Here is a 22900-nt window from a genome sequence, read left to right on the forward strand (position 1 = left end):
GCGAGCAGCACGACATTGCCAGAGATGTTTGACCAGATCCAGATACAAAGCAGAAATGGTGCATCTTTATTCGCAGAACACAAACACGTTCAATGAATGCAAAACAAACTAGTTTAAATATATTTAATTACGTGTTTTATTAACTGAAAAATATACAAGTACAGATAAAATTCAAACACCCAGATTTATGACACTGAACCAAATTTAATGTATATATTTTGATTAATATAAAAAAAACCTTTGGTTAGAGTCAATCAGTTGAACTCTTTCCCATTTAAGCCTCCTCTTGTATATCTGCTTCTTCTGGCTAGAGAACTCCCAGTAGTACCATCCGAAAGCATGATTTAACTGGTCAAAGAACTCTTTCTCCAAACCACCAGCATAAAAAGGAAATGCCATATTATCAAAACTAGGATAGAATGTTTTCCTGACAATACTTCCATCTCGTTCAAAAGCAAGAAGTAAACAAGCTTCAATCCCCTCGGGACTATGACAATTAAAATTAAAAATACTACTCTCCAACTCCTTTGAAAGTGAATACCCTTCACCATAATAATGCACCAACCATGGCATATCTTCAACATGCTTATTCTGGGATGGTGATTTCTTGATGTGAATCACTTCAAACTCATCATCTGTACCTTTGTTTCGCAGATATATATCTTTCATCAACTTTAGTTTCTGTAAGTGGTTGTAATACTTACCCATCTCAAAATATATTAAGAGTCTCTTCCCATCAAGCTGGGAGAATGGAACCTTCTTATCAAGAATCATAGGTTTCAGAAGCAGATAAAAGTTGGGAAGAAACTGCAACATATATTACACTTATTAGTACTGAATCCCTGGTTTGAAAGTAAATTTTTAAAAATACACTTATTTGCAACCAAAATTACAGCGGCTTACCGGGTTTTTGTGAATGACAGGTATTTTACTTTGAAAAAAAGTAGTGAACGATAAAATTCCTAGATAAAAAGAGATTTAACACATATATTAGTAACAAAAAAAAAATCTCACCTCCAGCACATGTTTTACTATGACAAACATGATTCGATCCCCGAGCATTTCCAGTTTCGATTTCATTATCTTTGACCTGTCTTTTTTTACTTTGAAAAAAGTGTTTGGATCCAAGAGCATCTCCAGCTTCAGTTCCTTTACTTTTTCAGTCTCTAACTTGGCAAGTCTATTCCGAGTGAATGGGTATGCAGAAATTCCGAAATTTATCAAGATATCAGCGCCACAGGGCTCAACAAATTTACCATTAGGCCCAAAAATAACGAGTGTAGGAACTGGTTCTGGCCCATATAAGTTATTTGGATAACCGAAAATCCGTTTCAACTTCTTATGATTTGGGTCTTTAAACGGAAGGGCTAACCAAGGCATAGTTTCAAAAAATTTCCAAAATGATTCTTCATTTGTACTATGTATAGTACCGAGAGTGTCATAAAGATAAAGGAGTACAACCTCAAATTTTTCCTTATTTTTCGCTAACTCCTTATAAGCAGTCTTAAGTTTTACAGTGAGCTCTTCATCAGTAACACCATCTTCATAGAAATACAGAGCTACCACTTTGTCTTTAAGGGTGTGAATAGGTACCTGTCAATTACAAGCATCAGAACGTCTATGGTAATCTGACTTCACCAGAATGCGCAAATGAAATTACATATATTCATAGGTAGAAAAATAATCATTGCACGAGTAAAGTTATTATAATCACATAATGTGCTCTTAAATTTTTAAGACATTACCCTATCCTCTTTGTTTGAGATGACATAATCACGTACAGGAGAGCCAAGGAGTGTTTCCAAAGAGGGTTGCTTAGCTGCTCTATCATCTCCAGACTCCAGGTCTCTTATTCTTTCTTCGGTGAACGGATAACCTTGAGTACCATATCGTGTAAAATATGGACAAGCATTGCATGTCAAAACAATACCTTTTGAATCAAGAAGAAATGAAACAGTGTAATAAAAATCACATTCTGAGATGCTAAATCTTCTTGCTATGCGTTTACGTGATGCTATATCTGAGAACGGTATGGCAGTCCATGGCATTTGAGAAAAGATTTCTTCAAAATTCTTTCGAGGGTCGGTCTGGATATGAGACCCACTATAGGTAGCACGAAGATTATTAACTGCGACAAGGATGACTTCAAAATCATTGTTTGGCAGCAAATCATAGTATATGTCGACCAAAGATGTTGTCAACTCCCTCTCCATTGAGGTAAGCTCAGAACATATTGGTACAAAATATAAAAGTATAGCCTTTCCTACCAAGTGCTCAGCTTTTACCTACATAGAAAATACGGTATGTATAATCAGCAAACAGATGACCCAGCCTGGCAATTCTTAAATATACTAAACATTTTTCAGAGGTCAGAATGTTCATGGACCCTAGTTCCAAGTGTGCAAAAAGGTAATATTCTTCAATCACTTTTGATGAGAAGACAAAGAATGTTGAACCTAGACGCATCACATTATGAGAACAAAATGGCATCCTCAGTAAGAAAATATATGATCAACAAAAAATATCTTGCGAAACTGAACATGTGCAGCGACATTCCAATGAAATATTGAATAGTACATACCTTTAGGTCATCACTGTGTTTGACGAGATAATCCCTGTTCTCGGTAAAGAGAAGGTCCATTAAGTTAATAATATCTCCTTCTTTGACTTTAAGCTCTTTCTTGTCTCGTCTCCCCCCTTGCATCCTCTTTCTAACATAATTCATCCTTTCCATTAAGGGATTGGATACAGATCTTCCATTTATATCCTTGATTTCCTTCTTTACTTTGTAGATCGTACCTAAAGGGTTTTCTGTTAATTTACATGTCTAAATGAGAGTATTTTCGATCGTTAAAAGACTTGCCAACACTATTATTTAACTAAACACTTTTTAGGATTAAGCGATTAAAAAAAATAGTCCAAAGTCAGCAATTATTGATTTTAATCCATGTAAAAAATGAATGAATGATGTAAGTAACACAATAGCAGTTTCAGTGTCCCTGTTTTTAGTTTTCTAATTTGTTGGCCCTTTTTACCCCTTGCATACGCCTTTTGAGTATAAGGGAATCTATTACTAACCTTGTTGTCTTGAGCCTACTGATACTGCCTACTTGAGGGGAAAATAAATCCAATGCTCTTTAGAAATTTGAATACTCTGTATCACCTACATCCACTTCAATTGAGTATTCCTAATAAACATATTATAGAGAACCAGTCCATCTAAAACCTTAAGGTTTAGAGGAAGGCCCCATATGGATCATATGCTATATATCAACACTCCCTCTCACTCGAAATCCCATTTTTTCGGGTTGAAGAGTGGATCATGAGCACCCATCTTTGAGGTATAAATTGCATTCGTGTCCATTTTTAAAATGTGAGAATATTGGGGGTGACAAGGGCTCGACCTCGAACCCGAGACCTCCCGCAGACCAGAGCTATGATACCATGTAGGCCTCGTTTGGTACAGTGTAACCAACGCAGTAACTCATGGTTCCATGAAACTTGGATTAGTTACACCGTTTGGTTGCATGATTTCGCAGTTATACACTGTAACTCAAACTTCCAAGGAATTTGTAGTTACGGTAAAATGCTTTAACTTAGTTACACAGTTGAGGGAGGAGCGGGTACTCTAAGTTACATAGCTGATCACAATTAAGATATTATATACTATATATACACTACATCAAAATTATAATTAAATATCAAATTTAATTCTAAATAAATAATCCAAATTAAATGTTGTTTTATAATAATATTTGAAATTTACTTATATTATCATGATATAAATACAAATCAATTTAGATTTAAAATTAATATTCAGTTTGAATTATGTTATATATATACTTTATTTTCTATTGTGTATAATAATATTATATATATATATATATATGTATATATATTAGTTTTATTATTTATTTATTCATGCTATAATTATAGTAATATATCTTAATTTAATGTTATCTATTTTTCTTAATTTGTTTTTTATTTATTTTTTAAAATTTAATATCTAATATTAATATATTAAACTATTAACTCATTATAGTATTTATTTAACTTGAAAGTCTTATTATTGTTATTTGAATTCTACATTTATTTTCTTTATTTAAAGTTTGTTAAACTTATTTTATTATATACATAATTTAATTTCTTATATAATAATTAATTTAAAGCTCTATTGTATACTTATTAATCAAAGTATCAAACACTACCAAACACAGGTTGTAATTTACCTAGGAAGTTTGTACTCAGTAACCTAATTCCCGGGAAGTTAAACTTACGGTGTATACAAAATCCGTGAATCAAACGAAGCCGTAGAGAACCAGTCCATCTAAAACCTTAAGGTGTTAAAGGAAGGTCCCATATGGATCTTATGCTATATATATATCAACACATATTAACTCAGCTTATCTAAAACAAATGGAAAAGAGTTTCCTTTCTCAAGTTACTTAAATTTAAAAAAGAATAAAAACAGCCAAGACTCCGTAGGAAAAGAATATATGATTATCAGATTGTAATTATCTGTGCAAGCCCAAGTCCCTTTCGCCAGCCACCCTGTAATATATCTAACATGAAAGCACACAAATTTCAATCTCATAACTAAATTTTGAATATGCAAATGCAACTATGGCATATGCCATAAAAAGGTATGTAATAGAGTAGCTTCAAAAACATGTATAACCAATGTTGTAAAAAGTGGGAATCAGACTTAGTCGGTGAAGGCACCGTCCAGCGAATAATCGGATAATCGGAGATTAATCAAAATGATTAATCGGATCATTTATCAGAATCAATCTAATATTATTTTTTAAACTAGAAAAATATAAGTATATATATAATTATATTTATAATAGATTTATAATCATATAATTTTATAAATTAAAAAATCAATGATTTTATCCCAAAAATATCCCTTTTTTACAATATTTAGGCCAATTCATCCGATAAGATGATAGTATAATATGTCTTAAAATTAAATTTCTGATTTTTCCCGACTTTTGACCGATTTTTCAGGAAAACTATTTTTTAAACGATTAAGGCTTAATCGATTAAGGCTTAATCGAGACGGTGGCCGACCGAACAGCGATTAATCGGCGATTAATCGTTAGGATTAATCGGTGATTACTTTTAGAACACTGTGTATAACTAATCAAGAAACACAAAGCTAACAACATTATCACACAAGTCTTACCTTTTTCTCGATTTGCTTCACTGCAATACTGCTTCGAAAACTTTATGCTCCGAAAAACAGAACCAGGTTCCGACTGTAACAATAAATTTCCCTCAACTGAAGTTACATATCCCCTCGCAAACCCCCGTAATCCACGATAAATATATTCATTCCACACAGTGAAACATGCAATTCTTAGACCATGTCTGGCTGAAAGCACCATCTGGGCAAATCAAATATACCCACAAATATTGTTACTAATTTTTATGAAAATAAGTGTTACACATGAATTAATCAATCAAAAGAATGAATTAATACTTAATTACATACGCACCTTTATCGAATACTTGTTCTTCCAACACTATGTATGTCTTTACGAACTTAAACCTAACACATATCTTATAAAATCTGGTGTACTCGAAGTCTAGGAGTCTAGGATGTGCACTTGTATGTTTTATTGGATTTAATATTGTTACAGGCCCATCTACCTCTCAGGGTTCGGCCCAGTATCATTCAAAATTTTGGGTATCGCTAAATGCCCTGCATATTTACTTGGTGCAGTTTGCTGAATTTACCTTTAACTCCTTTGAATGAATTAAATGAGGACTTAAATCACAACATTGATTATACATAATTCTCATGATTTGAGGTCGATTGCACTAATTTACACGTCGGTACAAGCGGATTTTTTTCTTTTAAAATTAACAATTACAAATGCTCCTTTTTTTTTCATACAACTGCTCCTTATCATCAATCATCATCGATCAATCAATCATCATCAATATATATAAAGGAGGATGCGGGCGTATCTAGAATCACTCGATTCAGTCTTGTGATTTTTCTTAAATTTCAGAGAGCAAATATAATTATAATTCAAAAATCAGGTTCAAGAATTCTAAAGGTAATACAATTCTTTTCTCATTGAATTCAAAATATGATACAATTTTTTTCTTATTTAGTATTTCTTATTGAATTCTAAAGATGATACAATTATTTTTATATTTAAGTAATCCTAAAAGAAATAGGATTATATTTATTCAAACCAATAATAATACATAAAATACAATTTATATTTAATATTTGTTAAGTAATATATACAATTCTTATTTTCGATAAGATATATTGAAGATGTAGTTGAATTTTACATTATAAAATTTTATTTTCGATAAGATATATAGAGGAATAATCTAAATATGTTCGAATCATAAAGTTGGCGTCTCTAGAATTGTTCGATTCATTTTATAATTTTCTTAATATAACAATTATAGAACAAATATAATAAATTAAAAAATACAATTCTTATTTTCAAAAGTTATAAAATTTTTCTTTCAAAAAAAAGTTGTAAAATTTATAATCTTATTTTTTTTTCAAATTATATATTTAAAAAAATAAAAACTAGCATCTTCCAGAATCTCACATTGTCTAAACAGGTTCGTAGAGCTAAACTCAAGTCGTTCCATATATAAAGGAGAATGCGGACGCCTTTAGAATTGTTCGATTCAGTCTTCTGATTTTTCCTAAATTTTGGATAAAAAATATAATTATAATTCAAAAAATCAGGTTCAAGAATTCTAAAGATAACAGTCTTCTAATTTCAAAAAATCAGGTTTAAGAATTCTAAAGATAACACAATTTTTTTTATTGGATTCTAAAGGTAATACCCTAGAATCTAGAAAAGGATTCTAAAAATAATACAATTCTTTTTCTTATTTAGAAATCATAAAGGTAAACAAAATTTAATTTTTAATTACATATTAATATAGAAATTATTAAAATTTAGAATTCTACTGCAAAATTAAATGATTGTTGAGAGGATACGCGAGAGAGGTTATGTGGAGTCCCTAGAAACTTTATATTTAAATTTACTAATATTTTAAGAGAAAATAGGAAAAGTACCTAAAAAATAGTAATCGTAAAAGAAATATAATTCTAAGTAGTTAAGAAATAAGAATGTTAACAAAAATAGAATAGCTAAAAATCTATGAAATTCTAAGTAGTTAAAAAATAGGAATCTTAAAAGACAAAAGAGATAATTCTAAACAATTAAGAAACATGAATCTTAAAAAAAATAAAATAGCTAAAATTTATGAAATTGGATATATTTATCCAATTATAATTATTATTTTATCATAACTAATGATTCTGGATTAGTATTGTATTTGAAGGGAGGGCGGCCCAAACTAATTTTTATCTAAATAATGATAAATTTTCTATCCGTATTATGTTTGACGGGAAAGTGGCTACAATAATTTTTTTTATCTATGTTATTGTTATGGAATAGAAAACGAAGGGTGTGAGCGATTCGTGCTTTGGAGTGGTCTCGATGCGAGATGCCTACGTATCCTCTGCTAGGAGAAGAATCAAGTCCAAAACGCAGTTCTAATTATGAGGGGTAGAGCCCTTTATATAGGCGCTTCGGAGTCAGAAGTTGGATGGAAGTATGATTCTACGTTCCAGACTTCGTACCGAAGTATGCTTCGGAGTAACAGATACTCTCCAAGAACTCCGGGACGTTTATCCACGAGAGTTAGTTGTATCGTAGGACTTAGTTTCGTAGCTGGACCTTTGTATGGGCCTCGAGCCCATCCAAGTCTTCCTTACAGCCCACACGTATCCGGTTCGGAGCGCCATTGGGCCAGGACGGTATTTCTTACGATTAAACCAGCTATGCGGGCCTTTATTGGATCGGGTCGTAGTACTTAATAAACCCAATCCCTATCATTTGCCCCCCAACTTTCGACAAATATCGCAGTAATTTATCGAAAGTTTATAGAAGTTTTTAATATCGTACTTCGTGTATTTCGCTGTATTTCCTATCGAGTTTGACGACCTTCTTGCGGCGGAGTACGACGCCTCCTTCCCCGAGACCTTTAAGTCCTGCTGGGAAAGGATCATCGATGAGGTGGGGCTCAAATCGAGGGAGTCACTCTGGAGCGATTCCCGGTTCCTAAACTCCACGGAGAAGAAACCCCTTCTCCGATGGCGGTTTTAGACCTTGGGGAATCGCATCCAGTTGATTCCCAGGATGGGGAAGTCCCCACTGAGGATCCCATGATCGAGGATCCCAAACAGGCCGGGGAGGATCTTGGGGTGGAAGTAGAGGCCCAAGATGAGGCCCAAGATGAGGAAGCCCAGGAGAGGGAGGCTCCGGAGCAAGAGAAAGCCCAAGGGCAGGAGAAGGCCCAAGAGGATTTATTTGACGATGATCTCCCCTAGACTAGGCCTATTTCAGCCCTGCGTGGCTTATCCTTGTTTTTATTTGACTTATTCGGATATTTATACCCTGCGGGGTTTTAACTTATTTATTTAAGTTGCTTTTGTTTCACATTTTGCATATCGTGCATTTAATATTCTTTACTTAGAATATTTTAGGTTAACTTTCGTAAGATCTGTTAATTTCGCTAATTTGTTCCATGAATTAGACATTCATACAAACATAATCAAAGAGTTACTTAATATATAACTTTAAGATTCTCTAAGATATTTTATTATTTTAATAATAAGTATTTATACCATGCAAGATTCTTTTAAAATTTGAGATTCTTCTTGTTAAATTATTTACAGTATGATATTCTTTTGACTATTCTTATATTTTTAATAATTATTATTTTGAAGAATCTCAAACCAATTAATATAAAAGAATCTTAATACAAAATTATAATGATATCTGAAGGAACACTATAAGAAACCTCCTATGTCAGATTATCATAAATAAACTAGAATAATGTTTTTTTAATAAAACTAGAATAATGTTAATAAATCTTTTTTATTTATCAAAGTGAATATTTTGAAATTTGAAATTCAAACTTCAAATGTAATATACTATAAATACTTTGATTGATTGATTACGTGGGATTTGTGAATACTCATGCAAAATCTTTTACAAATCTTTTTATAGAAGGAAATGTAATAAATGCATTAAATATATACTAATTGAGTGCATTAAATATATGGATAAGATTACTATACTATTCTTTAGAAAGTAGATTTGATTGATTTTTTTGATAAATCACAATTTAGAATATTATCATAAGATCAACGGTGATTAGATGGGTTTCTCGGTTTTCTTGATAAGCTGGGTTTTCTTAGGATCTTCCTCCTATATGATAAGCTCAGATGAGAACCCCAACTAATGTGAGGTATGAGATCTATTCTCAGCTCCACATTTTTATTCCTAAATCAAATCACAACCACACATTTATATTTTAATATTTTCTTTTATTACACACTCTCTCTCTTCCCTCCCACCCCCCACTGCCAACTAGCCACTGACCACCTCCACCCTCTACTGCCATCCGCCACACTACCCATTGCTGCTGCGACGCAACTACCAGATCTGCTACAACGTCGTCGTAGTCGAGGCGGCGACCTCGTCTCCAACCACGCACACGAAAAACACAGATCTCTCCCTCTCCCCCTCCATCTCTCTCTGCTACGATGGTGATTTCATTTTGTTGATGGTGTTTGTTTGTGGTGCTTTATAATTAATATAGTAATTTTTGTTATGGTCGGAATTAATGATGGATATGGGGCAGAAATAGAGGTTGGATGTAGTAAATGAGAGAGAGCGTGTGGATGGAGAGAGAGAGAGGGGGGGGGAGGTTGAGAGAGACAGTGAGGAAGCTGATGAATTGGAAATGATGATTCTCTGTTGTTTTTTTGATTTTTTCCGATGATGATTTTGTTTTGTATTTGGTAAGTTTTTGGATTTGAGGGTGGCGGTGGTGGTTTGTAGCTGGTGGTGGTGTTGTGATTTTGATTTTCTGATATTGATTTTTGATTTTCTGGCGGTGATTTCTTATTTTCTGGCGGTGATTTTATGTTTTCCGGTTGTGATTTTATGTTTGTCGGCAGTGATATTCTGGTGGTCGTCGGAGCTGGTGGTGGTCGCCGGAGCTGTTAGTGGTAGTTAGCGGTGGTTGAAAGTGATAAATAGTTGAATTAGAAGATGATGAAATATTAAAATATTAAATGAATGATGAGAGATGAATATAATATATTTAAATGAGTGGCTGAGATATGATCTCATATCTCACCATAAGATTGGTTCTCACTAGAGCATGACTTATATATAATATAAAATTCATTTTTAGTTCTCACAAAATCTTCAATATTAAAATAATGACATCATATAAATATCATCTTAGACTGAAACAAATCGACCTAATTAATATGGGATAATTTTAAAAATACCCATCTGGAAAATTATTTTTTTTAAAAAATACTACCATCTTTTCATTGTTTTTTAAAAATACCTTTCATAAATTTTTTTTCCAAAAATACGGTTTTGCAACCTCATTTGCAACCTTGGGCGGCCCAGCCGTTTCAGTTGCAAATGAGGTTGCAAATGATGTTGCAAAAGTTGCAAATAAAAATGGGAAGTTGCAAAAGTTGCAAATAAAAATGGGAAGTTGCAACTGTTGCAACTACAATTGCAACTAGTTCAACTGAAAACTGTAAGTTGCAACTTCTAATTTTCAATTGCCATTTTCGACCTCATATTTGGAATCCATAACTGGAACTTGAAATCAGAAATTCAGTTGCATATATGGTTGCATATGGTTGCATTCAGTTGCATATGGTTGCATTCAGTTGATTCTATTGTAATCTAATGGCCCCGCAGGGGCACACCATACATCCGTCGTAACTTGCAGTTTTCAATTGCATTTAGTTGCATATGAGGTTGCAAATGAAGTTGCAACCACAGTTGCAACTTTCCGGTTTTATTTGCAACCTCATTTGCAACTTTTGCAACCTCATATGCAACTAAATGCAACTGAAAACTGTAATGTGCCCCTGGCGGGGCCTTTAGATTATAATAGAATCAACTGAATGTGCCCCTGGCGGGGCCATTAGATTATAATAGAATCAACTGAATGCAACCATATGCAACTGAATACAACCATATGCAACCATATATGCAACTGAATTTCTGATTTCAAGTTCCAATTTTCAATTGCCATTTTCGACCTCTGTTTCGACATCTATATATATATATATATGGATTCCAAATATGAGGTCGAAAATGCCATTTGAAAACTGGAAGTTGCAACTTACAGTTTTCAGTTCAACTAGTTGCAATTGCAGTTGCAACAGTTGCAACTTTCCATTTTTATTTGCAACTTTTGCAACCTCATTTTGCAATTGCAGTTGCAATAGTTGCAACTTCCCATTTTTATTTGCAACTTTTGCAACCTCATTTGCAACTGAAACGGCTGGCGCAGCCCAAGGTTGCAAATGAGGTTGCAAAAGTTGCAAACCGTATTTTTGAAAAAAAACAAATTTATGAAAAGGTATTTTTAAAATAAATTCTGAATGGTAGTATTTTTGAAAACAATAATAGAAAAGTTAGGTATTTTTATAGATTTCCCAATTAATATGTAGTGAATAGCCGCTTAATCCAAAATATATCTGATTATTGAATTGAAACTTTAGTATAATGTATTTAATATTATGGAATCGCTAACATGTGCTGTAAGGGCACATGATAATATATAATTACTATCATTTTTTTTTGATAATTATAATTACTACCATTAAGTATACTTTAATTTGCATGAGTATCAATGTAGTCAAAATGTTATTAGATACTAACTATATATTTACTTTTGATCAATCTTCAAAATTTTATATTTATGATAAAATATTATATTATTTTAAAAAAATGTCAAAGAACATAGAGTAATTTTTTTTCAATATTTTATATGACAACTTTTAATTGATTTCGTCCCACAAATAATAACGAGCCCCCCTGCATGCAGACTAATTTTTTTAACTAAAATCACCCTTCTAAATAACATCAATCAATTTAATATTTAATAATAAATTATGATTTTTTTATTATTTTAATCTTATGAAAAAAATATAATAATTAAAATTATAATACAACACATGAGTAAATAAAATATCAAATTAATTGATAAATGTGAATATTTGAATTCTTTTGTCAATAATTAATGCATTGTCTACGATCCTCAAACCCTAAAACAAAAAGCTCTCTCAGCCTCTTCTTTTTTTCGTGCCGCCGTCCTGGGCTTTTATCAGTTTTCACCGACCAAAAGCCCCAAACCAGTTATTTTCTTTGCTTTGTTCGTGTTTTTCAATAATACTCCTCCCCGGCTAAGGATTTTTATCTTCCAAGATTGTATTTTTATTTGATAAAATATTTATTGGGTGAGATTTGTTCCCAATTTATTTGGGTTTCGTTTATTCTCTCCTTGTGAGAGTGTTTTTCTTTTGATGTGTTTTGGTGTGATTCGATGTCCAAGATGTTAGATCTGCCGGATTTCAGGATTTCAGAAGTTTGATTCAGTGATAAAAATTTATATGAGATTGCAATTATGATCGATAGCTCAAACTGATTTTGGTGAAGGTGATACACGTGTATATATCAATTTCACCAAATCGCTTGATTGTGTCTTCATAAAAACTAGATTAATCAACGATATGATCTGTTTTATATTTGTTCGACTCGATTGGTTTTATGAATGCCGTATGATTTTTCATTATTGAATTAATTTCTATTTTTTCAAAAAAAAATACTCTAAATTCGTCCATGGTCAATAACTGAACCAGAATGTATTAAATACACGTTATACGTTAACATGTGCCCAGACACAGATTAAAATTAAGTTATTAAGTTATACTAGCAATTTGGCCCGTGCTTCGCACACGGGTAGCATTTGAATTTTTAATTTTAAATAATTAATTGTAATGTGTTTTTAATTATAACATTGACTAATAAAAATATATCTACAATATAATATTAATCTTTGAGTGAATTGGAGTTTAACGAAATTAATTAAGTTTAATTCATTGTACGGAACTGAATATCAGATGCTTTACACAGTAGGAGCGTTAGTCTTAAAAACTTTATGCCAATAAATATGTTAAAGTACCTGCAGATACAGGGCCAGATTGCTTCCACATGTATGCTAAAAAAAATCTAAATTTTGAATAAAACTTGAGTTTAATGAACTGCACAAAACCAGTGTCTGAACATTGGAGAATACGCTCCAAGACACTTCGTTCTCGTGACAGAAGTTAGTTCATGCAATCTATAAGTTTATAAGCTTCGTGCCCGTGCTTCGCACACGGTACTTTTATTATGTTTTTCTAATTAATTTTAACATCATTTTATTATGATTAACGCAACGCAATATTTGTATTTTTTACTAATTTATTTGAAGTTTATCGTCAATTAACATTTATATTAACAACTGATATTTAACTTGAATATATAACTATGTGGAAAATCGTTATCTACTATCATATTTTAATTATTAATTAAAAATCATGAATAATATTTAAAATCATTATATATAATTCTCCATCTTTTTTAAAATTTGGTTTTTTCCGAGTAAGTTCTAGAATTATGTCAAAGTTGAACACGGCGTGTTGAACACATTATATCTATTTATATTTAAATATTAATATGCATAAATTTAGATTCGATTTTTATCAATATCAAATAATTTTTTATATTTTTTTTTGCAGAGTAAGGTCCGTGAAGAAAATAAGTGAGACACTTTAATCTTGGTTGGTTTAAGAAAACATAATTTTTAATTACTTTCTTTTCTCTAAAATTTATTGAAAATTACACGCCTATCTATATTTATAAAACAAATGTTTTTAAATTATTTTGACGAATAAATTTAGTCTAAGAAAAAGTTTTCCTGTAAAATATAATTAATTTTGATCATAAAATTATTAACACTATTCAAAGACTATAATGTTATAATAACTATATAATTAAACATTTTTATAAAAAGTCTTATAATATGAGAAAATATGATTAAAAAAAATCAACGACAAATCAAGTACAACTGCTGCCACATAAATTCTTATCCTACATATTGCATATAGTGTAATGCAAAAGTATTCACTTTATTTAGTTAGAAAGTATACATATTTTCATTCCCTGACTTGGCACCGAGAATTTTTTGTCTTGTAATCACCTTAGATTAAATTAACCCCAATATGAAAGTACAATTTAATCTACGTAACCAGAGGTCCTGCTTCTTAGAGCATACTACCAGAGCAAAGAAACAAAGACAATTCTCATCACTTTCACTAAAGACCGGCTTTACTATTGTTATTCTTGATCAGCCTGCTTTGGACACTCCAGAACAACTCCCACATGCACTTTGCAACTTTTTATGCCCACCAACTTCATGAGTATTCAAAAAATTTGAATCCCTAGCTGCTAATCATCTCATCCCTGGTGAAACCAGTTTCCTCAGCAACCACCTATCAACTTCTTTGTGTATATTGCATTCACAAAGATTGATAAAGTCAATGAGCAAAACAAACAATTTGCATCCTAATAGTACAGCTCCATACAGATTGCACAAAGAAGTTTCAGACAGAAAAGATATATGGTTCAACCTTACGAACAAAACATAATTACTACTAACCACCAGATCTTAACAATAAATATATTTTAACTTTACCGATCAATAGAATACATAACTAATATAGATTAAATCTGTTTAATTTTTTTTCCTGAAAACTATAGATTTTATATTAAAATAATCGTCTGCATAAGAAAAGTTTTGCGAGGAACAACTATAGTCAAATTGACATGTCGAATCCATGTTGTGATAATCTTCATATTTTTTATGATTGTGTAATGGATCACCCAAATATGTATCATTAACTGGAAGATATCAATAAAAGATCATTAATAATCAATATTAAGCACCTAATGAAGTCGAATTTAAACTTTACAGTAAACAACCTGCTTCATGGTTGTCGGAGTTCCTGACAAAATTCTACTTTGATTACTAATACGATGATATGAAAGTATGAAAAGTTAAAGAATGAAAATCATAACTTTTCTGGAATCCCATTACAATTATGACGAAATTATGATTATCCATATTCTGGATGAGATTACTATCTCAAGATTAAATGTGTACCATGTTTTGAAGATAGTGAAATCTGGTTACATATTGCAGGTTTCTTGATAGCTACAAATCAAAAGAAGTATTCAAGTTGGATTAGAGAAATCAGCGTACATAATATAATACAATCTAAAGCACTGAAAATGATATTGCAACCCGAACTGTATCACCTGCCAACTTTTCATTCGGAATATGTACCAAAAACATTATATCTGTGATTTGATACATATCGGGTGTGCTTGTAATCAGGAACCCGTGGATCCTTGCACAATTAATCAAATAAGAATGGAGAAGAAATTATATGAAAATGGAGAAAAAACTGAATACATACCAACAAAGAAGATGATTAGGACTTCGATTCTTTAAATTTTGAATTTCAAACTGAAATCTTTGCAAGAGAACATTGCAATCCTTCACATGAACACATTAAGAGTACTAACCAAATCAATTCCTTTCCATGTAACCACTATCATTCCGATTTAAGGAATTCATGGGATGCCTATCAGGTGTCACCTTGCAACCACTATCATTCCGATTTATCCTAGATGCTGGTAGCGGGAAACAATTGACGTTGCTGCTACCAACTGATCTTTGCTGGAGAAGTCTTGTAAGCGGACTCAAGTAGCTAAAACCTGCTAAAAACAATTTTTAATAAACTAAGCTGAAAAAATTCTGAGAACTTATTTTTACTAATATATGCCAGTCGTATATAGTGAATAACCTGAAAAGTCTTCCTACAAAAGTAATTTTTTTATATTTTTTTCAGGAAGTGTTTTCCTTCTCTCTCATTTCTCTTTATAATTTTAAAACAATAGACATTGATGTAGTATACCTAATGATTACAAATTGAAGTCTGTTTGGGGAAGCTATCACTTTAAGATTCACCCTATTGTTATACCAGGAATACTCTGAGTTTTCTTGTCAAATCCATCCTCTGGTGTTTAAAAAATAAAAAATTAATTCACAAAGACATAAATTTATCTCATTATACATATATAAAGAAAAACATGTAACATAGTGGCAAATAGTATACGAAGAAGGAATAATCGAGAGACAAACCTGCATCTATAATTGATTCGGATGATTCAATAAATCATATCCAAATCGCTTGATTGTGTCTTCATAAAAACTAGATTAATCAACGATATGATCTGTTTTATATTTGTTCGACTCGATTATTTTTATAAATGCCGTATGATTTTTCATTATTGAATTAATTTCTATTTTTTCAAAAAAAATACTCTAAATTCATCCATGGTCAATAACTGAACCAGAATGTATTAAATACACGTTATACGTTAACATGTGCCCAGACACAGATTAAAATTAAGTTATTAAGTTATATGTTAACCTAGTGTCCGACACAGATTAGCGAGCACGTTAATTTTAAAAAAATTAACTTAATTATTATATTAATTATTCAGTCATAATCAATTTTAAAAATTTGTGAAATATAAAAGATTTTAAAACGATTATCTCAGTGAAATAAGGTGCAAAGCAAGTATAGTAGGGGCCAGCGGGTAGATAAGACCAACGGAGCAGCCAAGGGCCCGGCCTTAAAATACTTCTCAGCCTCTTTTGTGCCTGTTTCTTGAAATATTTCTTTCTGGGTTTTCTCTTACTGGCTCTGAGGAGGATCATTCAGGTCATTCTTTTGTATATTTACTTGCGTTTATTTTCATTTTTGTGGGTTTTTATCTGTGTGTTCTTTTGTGTTGATGACTAATGTGATCTGGGGTTTTGTGATGTAGTGGTTGTTTTGTGATGGCATCTAAGAGGATCTTGAAAGAGCTGAAGGATCTGCAGAAAGATCCTCCTACTTCTTGCAGTGCTGGTATAAATTGGTTAAGTTGTATGTTGGTTTTTATTTTGGTGTGTTGTTTTTGGTGATTCTTGGGGTTTTGATGGTGAAGTTTGGATTTTTTTTATGTGGGTGTTGGTTAATCTAGGTAGAATCTGTGGGAAATAGGTTATTTTGGGGTAAAGTTTTTGTTTTTAATCGATTGTTGGCCTGTATATTTTTTGTGTTGGTTGGGTTTAGTTGGTTGAGTGATTTTGGTTTGGTGATATGAGGTCATGAGTTGTGACTCAGAAGAACAGACATATGTGGGGGCGTAAACATTCAATTACTGAGGTGGGAGGGGTACAGATATGGGTTTTTCGGGTTTTTGAAGTTGATAATGTATTATGTTATGAAGAGTTTTTTTTAGTTGATGGGGCACGGGAAACCCATGTTGTAGTGTTAGTAGTGTTTGTCTACCTGTTTGCCCTTGCCCACATGCACATCATCATATATATTATGCCGGTAAATATTGCTAAAGGTCAAATGATGTTATCTTCCTTAATTGCTTATCTGATGTGTGTACCGATTTATAATGGAACTCATGGCCGAAGACCTTTTTATTTGAATGGCTTCTGATTTGAAAAGGTTGACATGCTTTTAAAAATGTATGTGAGGTTATGAGTTGTGATTCAAGGAAGCACACACATACACAGGAGCACACAGTCCCAGGTTGTTAGGGAGATGATGAATAGGGCACAGTTCAGCTATGGTTTTTTCATTTTTGGTTTTTTTAAGTTAATGATTACTTGTTGAGAAGGATTATTGTGGGGGCGGAGTCAACCCCTGTTGGCTACCCCTGCACACACGCATAATTTATTGTTATTGTCATCATTAGCGTAAATATATAGCTGATAATTGTAAAATGTAATTTTTTTAGTAGCTTATGTGATGTTTATTTACTTGTATAAATTGGAACTCTGGCTAATATCCTATATAAACTGTAATTTGCTTGGCTCTATTGCATATGGGTTATAGAAATCTAGACCCACAAGTTATCATTTAGCATTACTTGTGTATGCAAGCCAAACAAAACGGAATTTGTAGTATTTTCTTTGCAACAGAAGCTTAGTCTTTTCCATTCATATGAATCATTGTATTAATATCTCACAGGCCCTGTTGCTGAAGACATGTTCCATTGGCAAGCAACAATTATGGGTCCTCCTGACAGTCCTTATGCAGGTGGTGTCTTTCTTGTTACTATACATTTTCCTCCAGATTATCCTTTCAAGCCACCTAAGGTACAACTTATGTTCCTATTTGAAGAAGTACAAATTATATGAAGCTTAGCTATTTGCTTCTGGTTTCAGAGTATGCTTAATTTGTAAGATGTAAACTATGTGTTTGTACATAACTCTTTCAGTTCTTGAGTGTGCTGTCTAGTCATATTTTCATTTCCTTTCTACATAACTCCTCTAGCACTTGTTATTGAGGCATTAAATAAAAGCAAGTGATTGCGAAATACTAAAACTTTGCAAAACACATATTATATTTATATATTACTTCAATCACATGTGCCCAGCACGCTCATTATGAAGGTTATGCAAATTAAAAGGATTGATAGGTGCTTAATATTACAGAGCTTAGAATATATGTGCACTCAGTCCCTTATTTCTCTAATTTTATCATCAAGTTATTAAAACTGGTACTCTTCCAATATGAAATTAGAAATTAAACCGGAAAATGTCTGTTCCATTTATACTTATTGATGTTTCTTATATCGGTAGTCATTAAGTAATTTCATATTGAATTCTCCGCTCAAACAACATACTTATATCTTCCGGTGTTTCACCTATAATACATTTTTGTTACTAATTTACTATATGTTTTCTCAGTTTTTATTTGTGAGTTGTTTGACTTGATCATTTCATTGCTACTGTTCTAGATATTTAGGTTGTGTTCATTTGGATGGAATGAAATGAGAGGAGAATGGAATGAATAATTATACGGAGAAGAAGAAAGTATGAGATAATAATAACTAAATATGAATGGTTTAAATTTCTTGTGATAAAGATTGTAAGGAAACATGATGTAGAAATAGAATGAGCATTCCTTCCAAAACATGTGGGTTAGAATTCTAGTTAAAATAGTAGCAATGGAATGATGGAATGAATGAAAATTATAGACACTTTCTCTAATCAACACCATGTTAGATTACAAAATTCATTCCATTCTTCCTCCATTCCATTCCATCCAAGTGAACACAACTTATGTTGTGTTTGGTTGGGGTGAATGGAATGGAATGGAATGAAATGAGTACAAATAAAAAATAATAATAGAGTGTAGAAGAGAGGACTTTGGAAAAAATGAGTGAGTGCAAATTTTGTATGATAAGATTTGAATAGAAAATATGTATGATAAGGAATGGAGCATTCCTTCACAAAATGAAGGATTTGAGCTCTAGTTAAAGGTGATAAGAATGGAATGGTGGAAGGAATGAAATTACTATACATTCAACTAAATTATAGTTCAAATCTCATTCCATTCCTTCCATTTTCATTCACCCCAACCAAACACACCATTAGTGTTAAATTTGATTCATTTGTGTTGGTTTGGATAAGGTTACAATGTTAAATTGAACCTATTCAAGAGATTGGACAATTAACCAGAGAGAACTTGGTTGGATAATCAAAAGTCAAAATGAATTCTATGTTAGCAATGGTGCATCCTGTACAAGTGTGCACGAGGGTTAATTCAGTTTTGTTGGATTGAATAAGGCTACAATTTTAAACTGAACCTATTTGAGTGATTGACCCACTCATTAACATATTTAAGAACACTAATCTGTAATCTGCTAGATATATAATGTATACCTTGTTGGTGATGCTTTCAAAGGGACAATATTGTCTTAACTTTTTTTTCTGGCGTCTAATTTTTTCAAGTCTCTATAAGTTCTTTGAACCATAAGATAGATATATTCACCTGCAAACTAGAACTCTGTATATTTCCATAGGTCATTTGTCCATTTTAGGTAATAAGAATTTACTTTTAACTACTATTTGATTTTGCGCTCGTCAGTTTTATTGGTAATATGGGTTGTGGCCATGCTTTGACATTTTATAGTTGGGAAAATTTTACACATATACTCTTTACTTTTAGTGTTGGCTTAAACTTAAAATAAGCAAGATGGTTGAAATGAAGTAGGTTCGCAATAGAAAGACATCTGGACTTTATCTATGTGGACGTTATATGCAATTCTCACATCTTCAAAGATGTATATAATTTCATCTTCTAACAATTTTAATTTCTACTCCTGTTGTTGCTCTGTTAGGAAAAGCGGTTTTAATAGATATGCGACTAGTATTGTGACTTCTCTATGCCTCTTCTATACTGAGTATTGTACTGTTATCATTTTTTTTAAGGTAGCTTTCAGGACAAAAGTCTTCCACCCTAATATCAACAGCAATGGAAGCATTTGCCTTGATATTTTGAAGGAGCAGTGGAGCCCTGCTCTTACAATATCGAAGGTAGTTATATTTCACTCAAACGATTTGCCTTATTAGAATCCTTTTCAACCTTGAGAAATAGGTGAAGTGTCTCGCGGACTTCTGAAGTAAGGTAATGAACAGAACTTACTCTTGTGTGAGAACTGAAGTTATCATTCCACGACTGTGGTAGCTGTGGTACAACTGGCATCAGTGAAAATCTGCTTTGTTATGGAAAGGCTAAATTAGTTGGCTCTTTAACTATATTGTTAACTGGTTGATACTATATATATTTTCTCAAAGTATATGTTGTAGCTGTACTGTATATGATAGTGAAAATAATTTACATGTGATGTACAAAATTGTAGTTTGAACTTGAGGGATTTTTGGTTGCTAATTTTTGTCGGCTTGAATCTTTGCTTTTAGTATTATCATGCTGAAACAATGAACGCCAGGATGTGAATAAAAGAACAATCACATATGCAGTCATTTGCAACTTTTATCTGTCTAAACTCTCAAAATTGAAAAGTTGTTGAACTGTTCACGTATGAATTCAGGTTTTGCTGTCTATTTGTTCTCTGTTGACGGACCCAAATCCAGATGACCCTCTTGTACCGGAGATAGCTCACATGTACAAGACTGACAGGAGCAAGTATGAGACAACTGCTCGGAGCTGGACCCAAAAATATGCAATGGGTTAAACATGCTTGCATGCGTATGGTAGGAGGGCTCCTTTTCCTTGTGCGTTGGAATATCTGTTTTATATTCTAAGAAAGTATGGAATTGCAACTTGTCTGTTTGAGATGGACCAAATGGGAATTCATGGAAACTTGTCCTTAAATCGCACTTGTGCTTTTGTTTCATATTGAAAATTGTTTTTAAAAGCATTAGTATGTTTCCGGGTATTGAATCGTTATTTGATTGCAATCTTCTATATCTTGTTGGCAGTGTTAAGATCGGAAGCAAGGTAATTGACATATACAATTTGTATGAAAGTCCTCATCTATTTTTGTGGCTACACTTTAGTATCGGACAGTGGTATCATGGTGTGATAATTTGCATGATTATATTATGTGGCAAGTTTTGATATAGATATTATACTCGATATTTCTTGGGACCAATTTCCGCCCTTAAAATCCCAAGTGAGCACAACATGCTGATATGATATGATCATTCCTTGTTACATTATCAATGTTTAGTACTCATAACTCACAAGCATATGATAGTATACTTCAACTAATTCTAAGTTTCATCCTTTCATCGTTAGGCAAGGGCTCCATTTGCCGTTACTTCATCAATCTTCTGTATTCGGAACTTGCAAGCATATGTTAGTATGTTTTGACTAATTCTAAGTTTCAGTCCTTTCTTTGGCTACATGTTAGTATGCTTTGGTAATTCTAAGTTTCGTTCCTTTCTTCGGCTTGATTTGTTGGGCATTGATCACTACAAAATGTGGGATCGGAGTCTGTATTTTAGTCTTATAAACCTTAAAATTTCGTGGGAAAACTAAGGCCAGATGGTTGTTTTTTTTTTTTGACAATGCAGGCTTATACGCCTTATAAATTAATATATGTTCTAATACTTTTCGGATGAGCCAGAGTCGAACCTGGGTCTCCCGGGACAACGGAGGATAAACCCACCACTGGGCTATCCAATCGTGCTCAAGGCCAGATGGTTGTTTTGATTCATTAGGATTTAGACATTTTTCACGGGCCCACTACAGTTCATTGTTTCTTCGTAAGAAGCCCACTAGAACTCGGCCCTCTTTGTTTTATCATTTTCTTAAGAAGCCCACAAGAAGTCTTATAAGGCCTTTATAAAGGCTGCTTTAAATAATTTATGGAAAAGACTAAATTGTTGTCAGAAAAAGTGCGGATAAAATAAGTGCTGTTGTAGAAATCAGATAACTGTTTGGTAACTTTTTGATATTTACTTATTTTGAGTTCTAATATAAAAAACAAATAATGTTTTTGGTGAGGTTTTATAATGAAATCTATACAGCATTCTGCAAAAGCTGAAAAGCAGCTTTTTCCAAAAGCATGGGAGGACCTGTTTTTTCAAACAGCTGCTTTTCAGCTAAAAGCTGCGGTTCGAAAAAGCTGTTTTTCGATTTGTCAAACAGTTTTTCATTTGCTTTTCAGAAAAAACTGTTGTTGCTGTCTACAACAGCAACCCCAAACAGTACCTAAAGAGTAAAAGCTGGTAGCACAAAGCGTCCGGAGAAAATAACCGTGAAACATTTTGGATTTAGTGTGATCTTTAAGCAAATATATATATGGATCATCTTGTGTATCATTTTAAAATTCATGTCAGAATATTTTATATCCGTAGACAGTGTATTCAGTTTAGATTTCAACCAACTCGTAGTAATTTATGAGATGGTAATTTATGAATTTTAAGAGACTGTGATTGATTTTATTCTAGAGGAGTCCAGCAAAGCTTATGAGAAATTTAGTACAATTTACATGGATATATTTAAAAAATATTAACATAATCTTTAAAGAAGTTTTTGATATTTTATAAGAAGTATAAACATAATCCTTCTAAAATCTCATAGATTGAG

General features: G+C 32.3%; 2 protein-coding genes and 1 long non-coding RNA gene across 5 annotated transcripts; 1 reads left to right on the forward strand and 2 right to left on the reverse strand.

The window, feature by feature from the left end:
* Positions 1 to 93: 93 nt before the first annotated feature.
* On the reverse strand, positions 94 to 5661 carry LOC135150272 (probable nucleoredoxin 1). Of its 2 annotated transcripts, none has more exons than XM_064086502.1 (6): positions 5502 to 5661; positions 5189 to 5390; positions 2582 to 2799; positions 1746 to 2285; positions 1015 to 1593; positions 94 to 807 (listed from the first exon to the last, which is right to left on the reverse strand). In XM_064086502.1, exons 2-6 carry the CDS (start codon positions 5388 to 5390, stop codon positions 223 to 225), a joined length of 2124 nt encoding a protein of 707 aa, XP_063942572.1. In that variant the 5' UTR covers positions 5502 to 5661; the 3' UTR covers positions 94 to 222. The 2 variants fall into 2 exon arrangements, with proteins under 2 accessions (XP_063942572.1, XP_063942571.1); XM_064086501.1 differs by having other exon boundaries at positions 2582 to 2811.
* An 8323-nt stretch (positions 5662 to 13984) lies between these two features.
* Positions 13985 to 16171, reverse strand: LOC135150094 (uncharacterized). 2 transcript variants are annotated; one of them, XR_010288400.1, is made up of 4 exons: positions 16132 to 16171; positions 15905 to 16006; positions 15088 to 15704; positions 13985 to 14426 (listed from the first exon to the last, which is right to left on the reverse strand). It is a non-coding gene; the product is annotated as an uncharacterized LOC135150094 (long non-coding RNA). The 2 variants fall into 2 exon arrangements; XR_010288399.1 differs by lacking the exon at positions 16132 to 16171 and having other exon boundaries at positions 13986 to 14426; positions 15905 to 16125.
* Positions 16172 to 16559: 388 nt separating this feature from the next.
* Positions 16560 to 21271, forward strand: LOC108209709 (ubiquitin-conjugating enzyme E2-17 kDa). Its single transcript, XM_017380766.2, has 5 exons — positions 16560 to 16717; positions 16824 to 16906; positions 18026 to 18153; positions 20275 to 20379; positions 20895 to 21271. The coding sequence occupies exons 2-5, from the start codon at positions 16837 to 16839 to the stop codon at positions 21036 to 21038; spliced, it is 447 nt and encodes a 148-aa protein (XP_017236255.1). The 5' UTR covers positions 16560 to 16717; positions 16824 to 16836; the 3' UTR covers positions 21039 to 21271.
* Positions 21272 to 22900: the final 1629 nt, after the last annotated feature.

This window comes from Daucus carota, chromosome 2, assembly GCF_001625215.2.
Source record: "Daucus carota subsp. sativus chromosome 2, DH1 v3.0, whole genome shotgun sequence".
NCBI classification, from domain to species: domain Eukaryota; kingdom Viridiplantae; phylum Streptophyta; class Magnoliopsida; order Apiales; family Apiaceae; genus Daucus; species Daucus carota.

Coding starts and splice junctions, on each gene's coding strand:
- LOC135150272 (XM_064086501.1), bottom strand. CDS start 5,390: ATGGTGCTTTCAGCCAGACATGGTCTAAGAATTGCATGTTTCACTGTG. Junction 2,812..5,188: donor TGAAGCAAATCGAGAAAAAG/GTAAGACTTGTG, acceptor GTAAATTAACAG/AAAACCCTTTAGGTACGATC. Junction 2,286..2,581: donor AACACAGTGATGACCTAAAG/GTATGTACTATT, acceptor TTTTCTATGTAG/GTAAAAGCTGAGCACTTGGT.
- LOC108209709 (XM_017380766.2), top strand. CDS start 16,837: ATGGCATCTAAGAGGATCTTGAAAGAGCTGAAGGATCTGCAGAAAGAT. Junction 18,154..20,274: donor ATCCTTTCAAGCCACCTAAG/GTACAACTTATG, acceptor ATTTTTTTTAAG/GTAGCTTTCAGGACAAAAGT. Junction 20,380..20,894: donor CTGCTCTTACAATATCGAAG/GTAGTTATATTT, acceptor GTATGAATTCAG/GTTTTGCTGTCTATTTGTTC.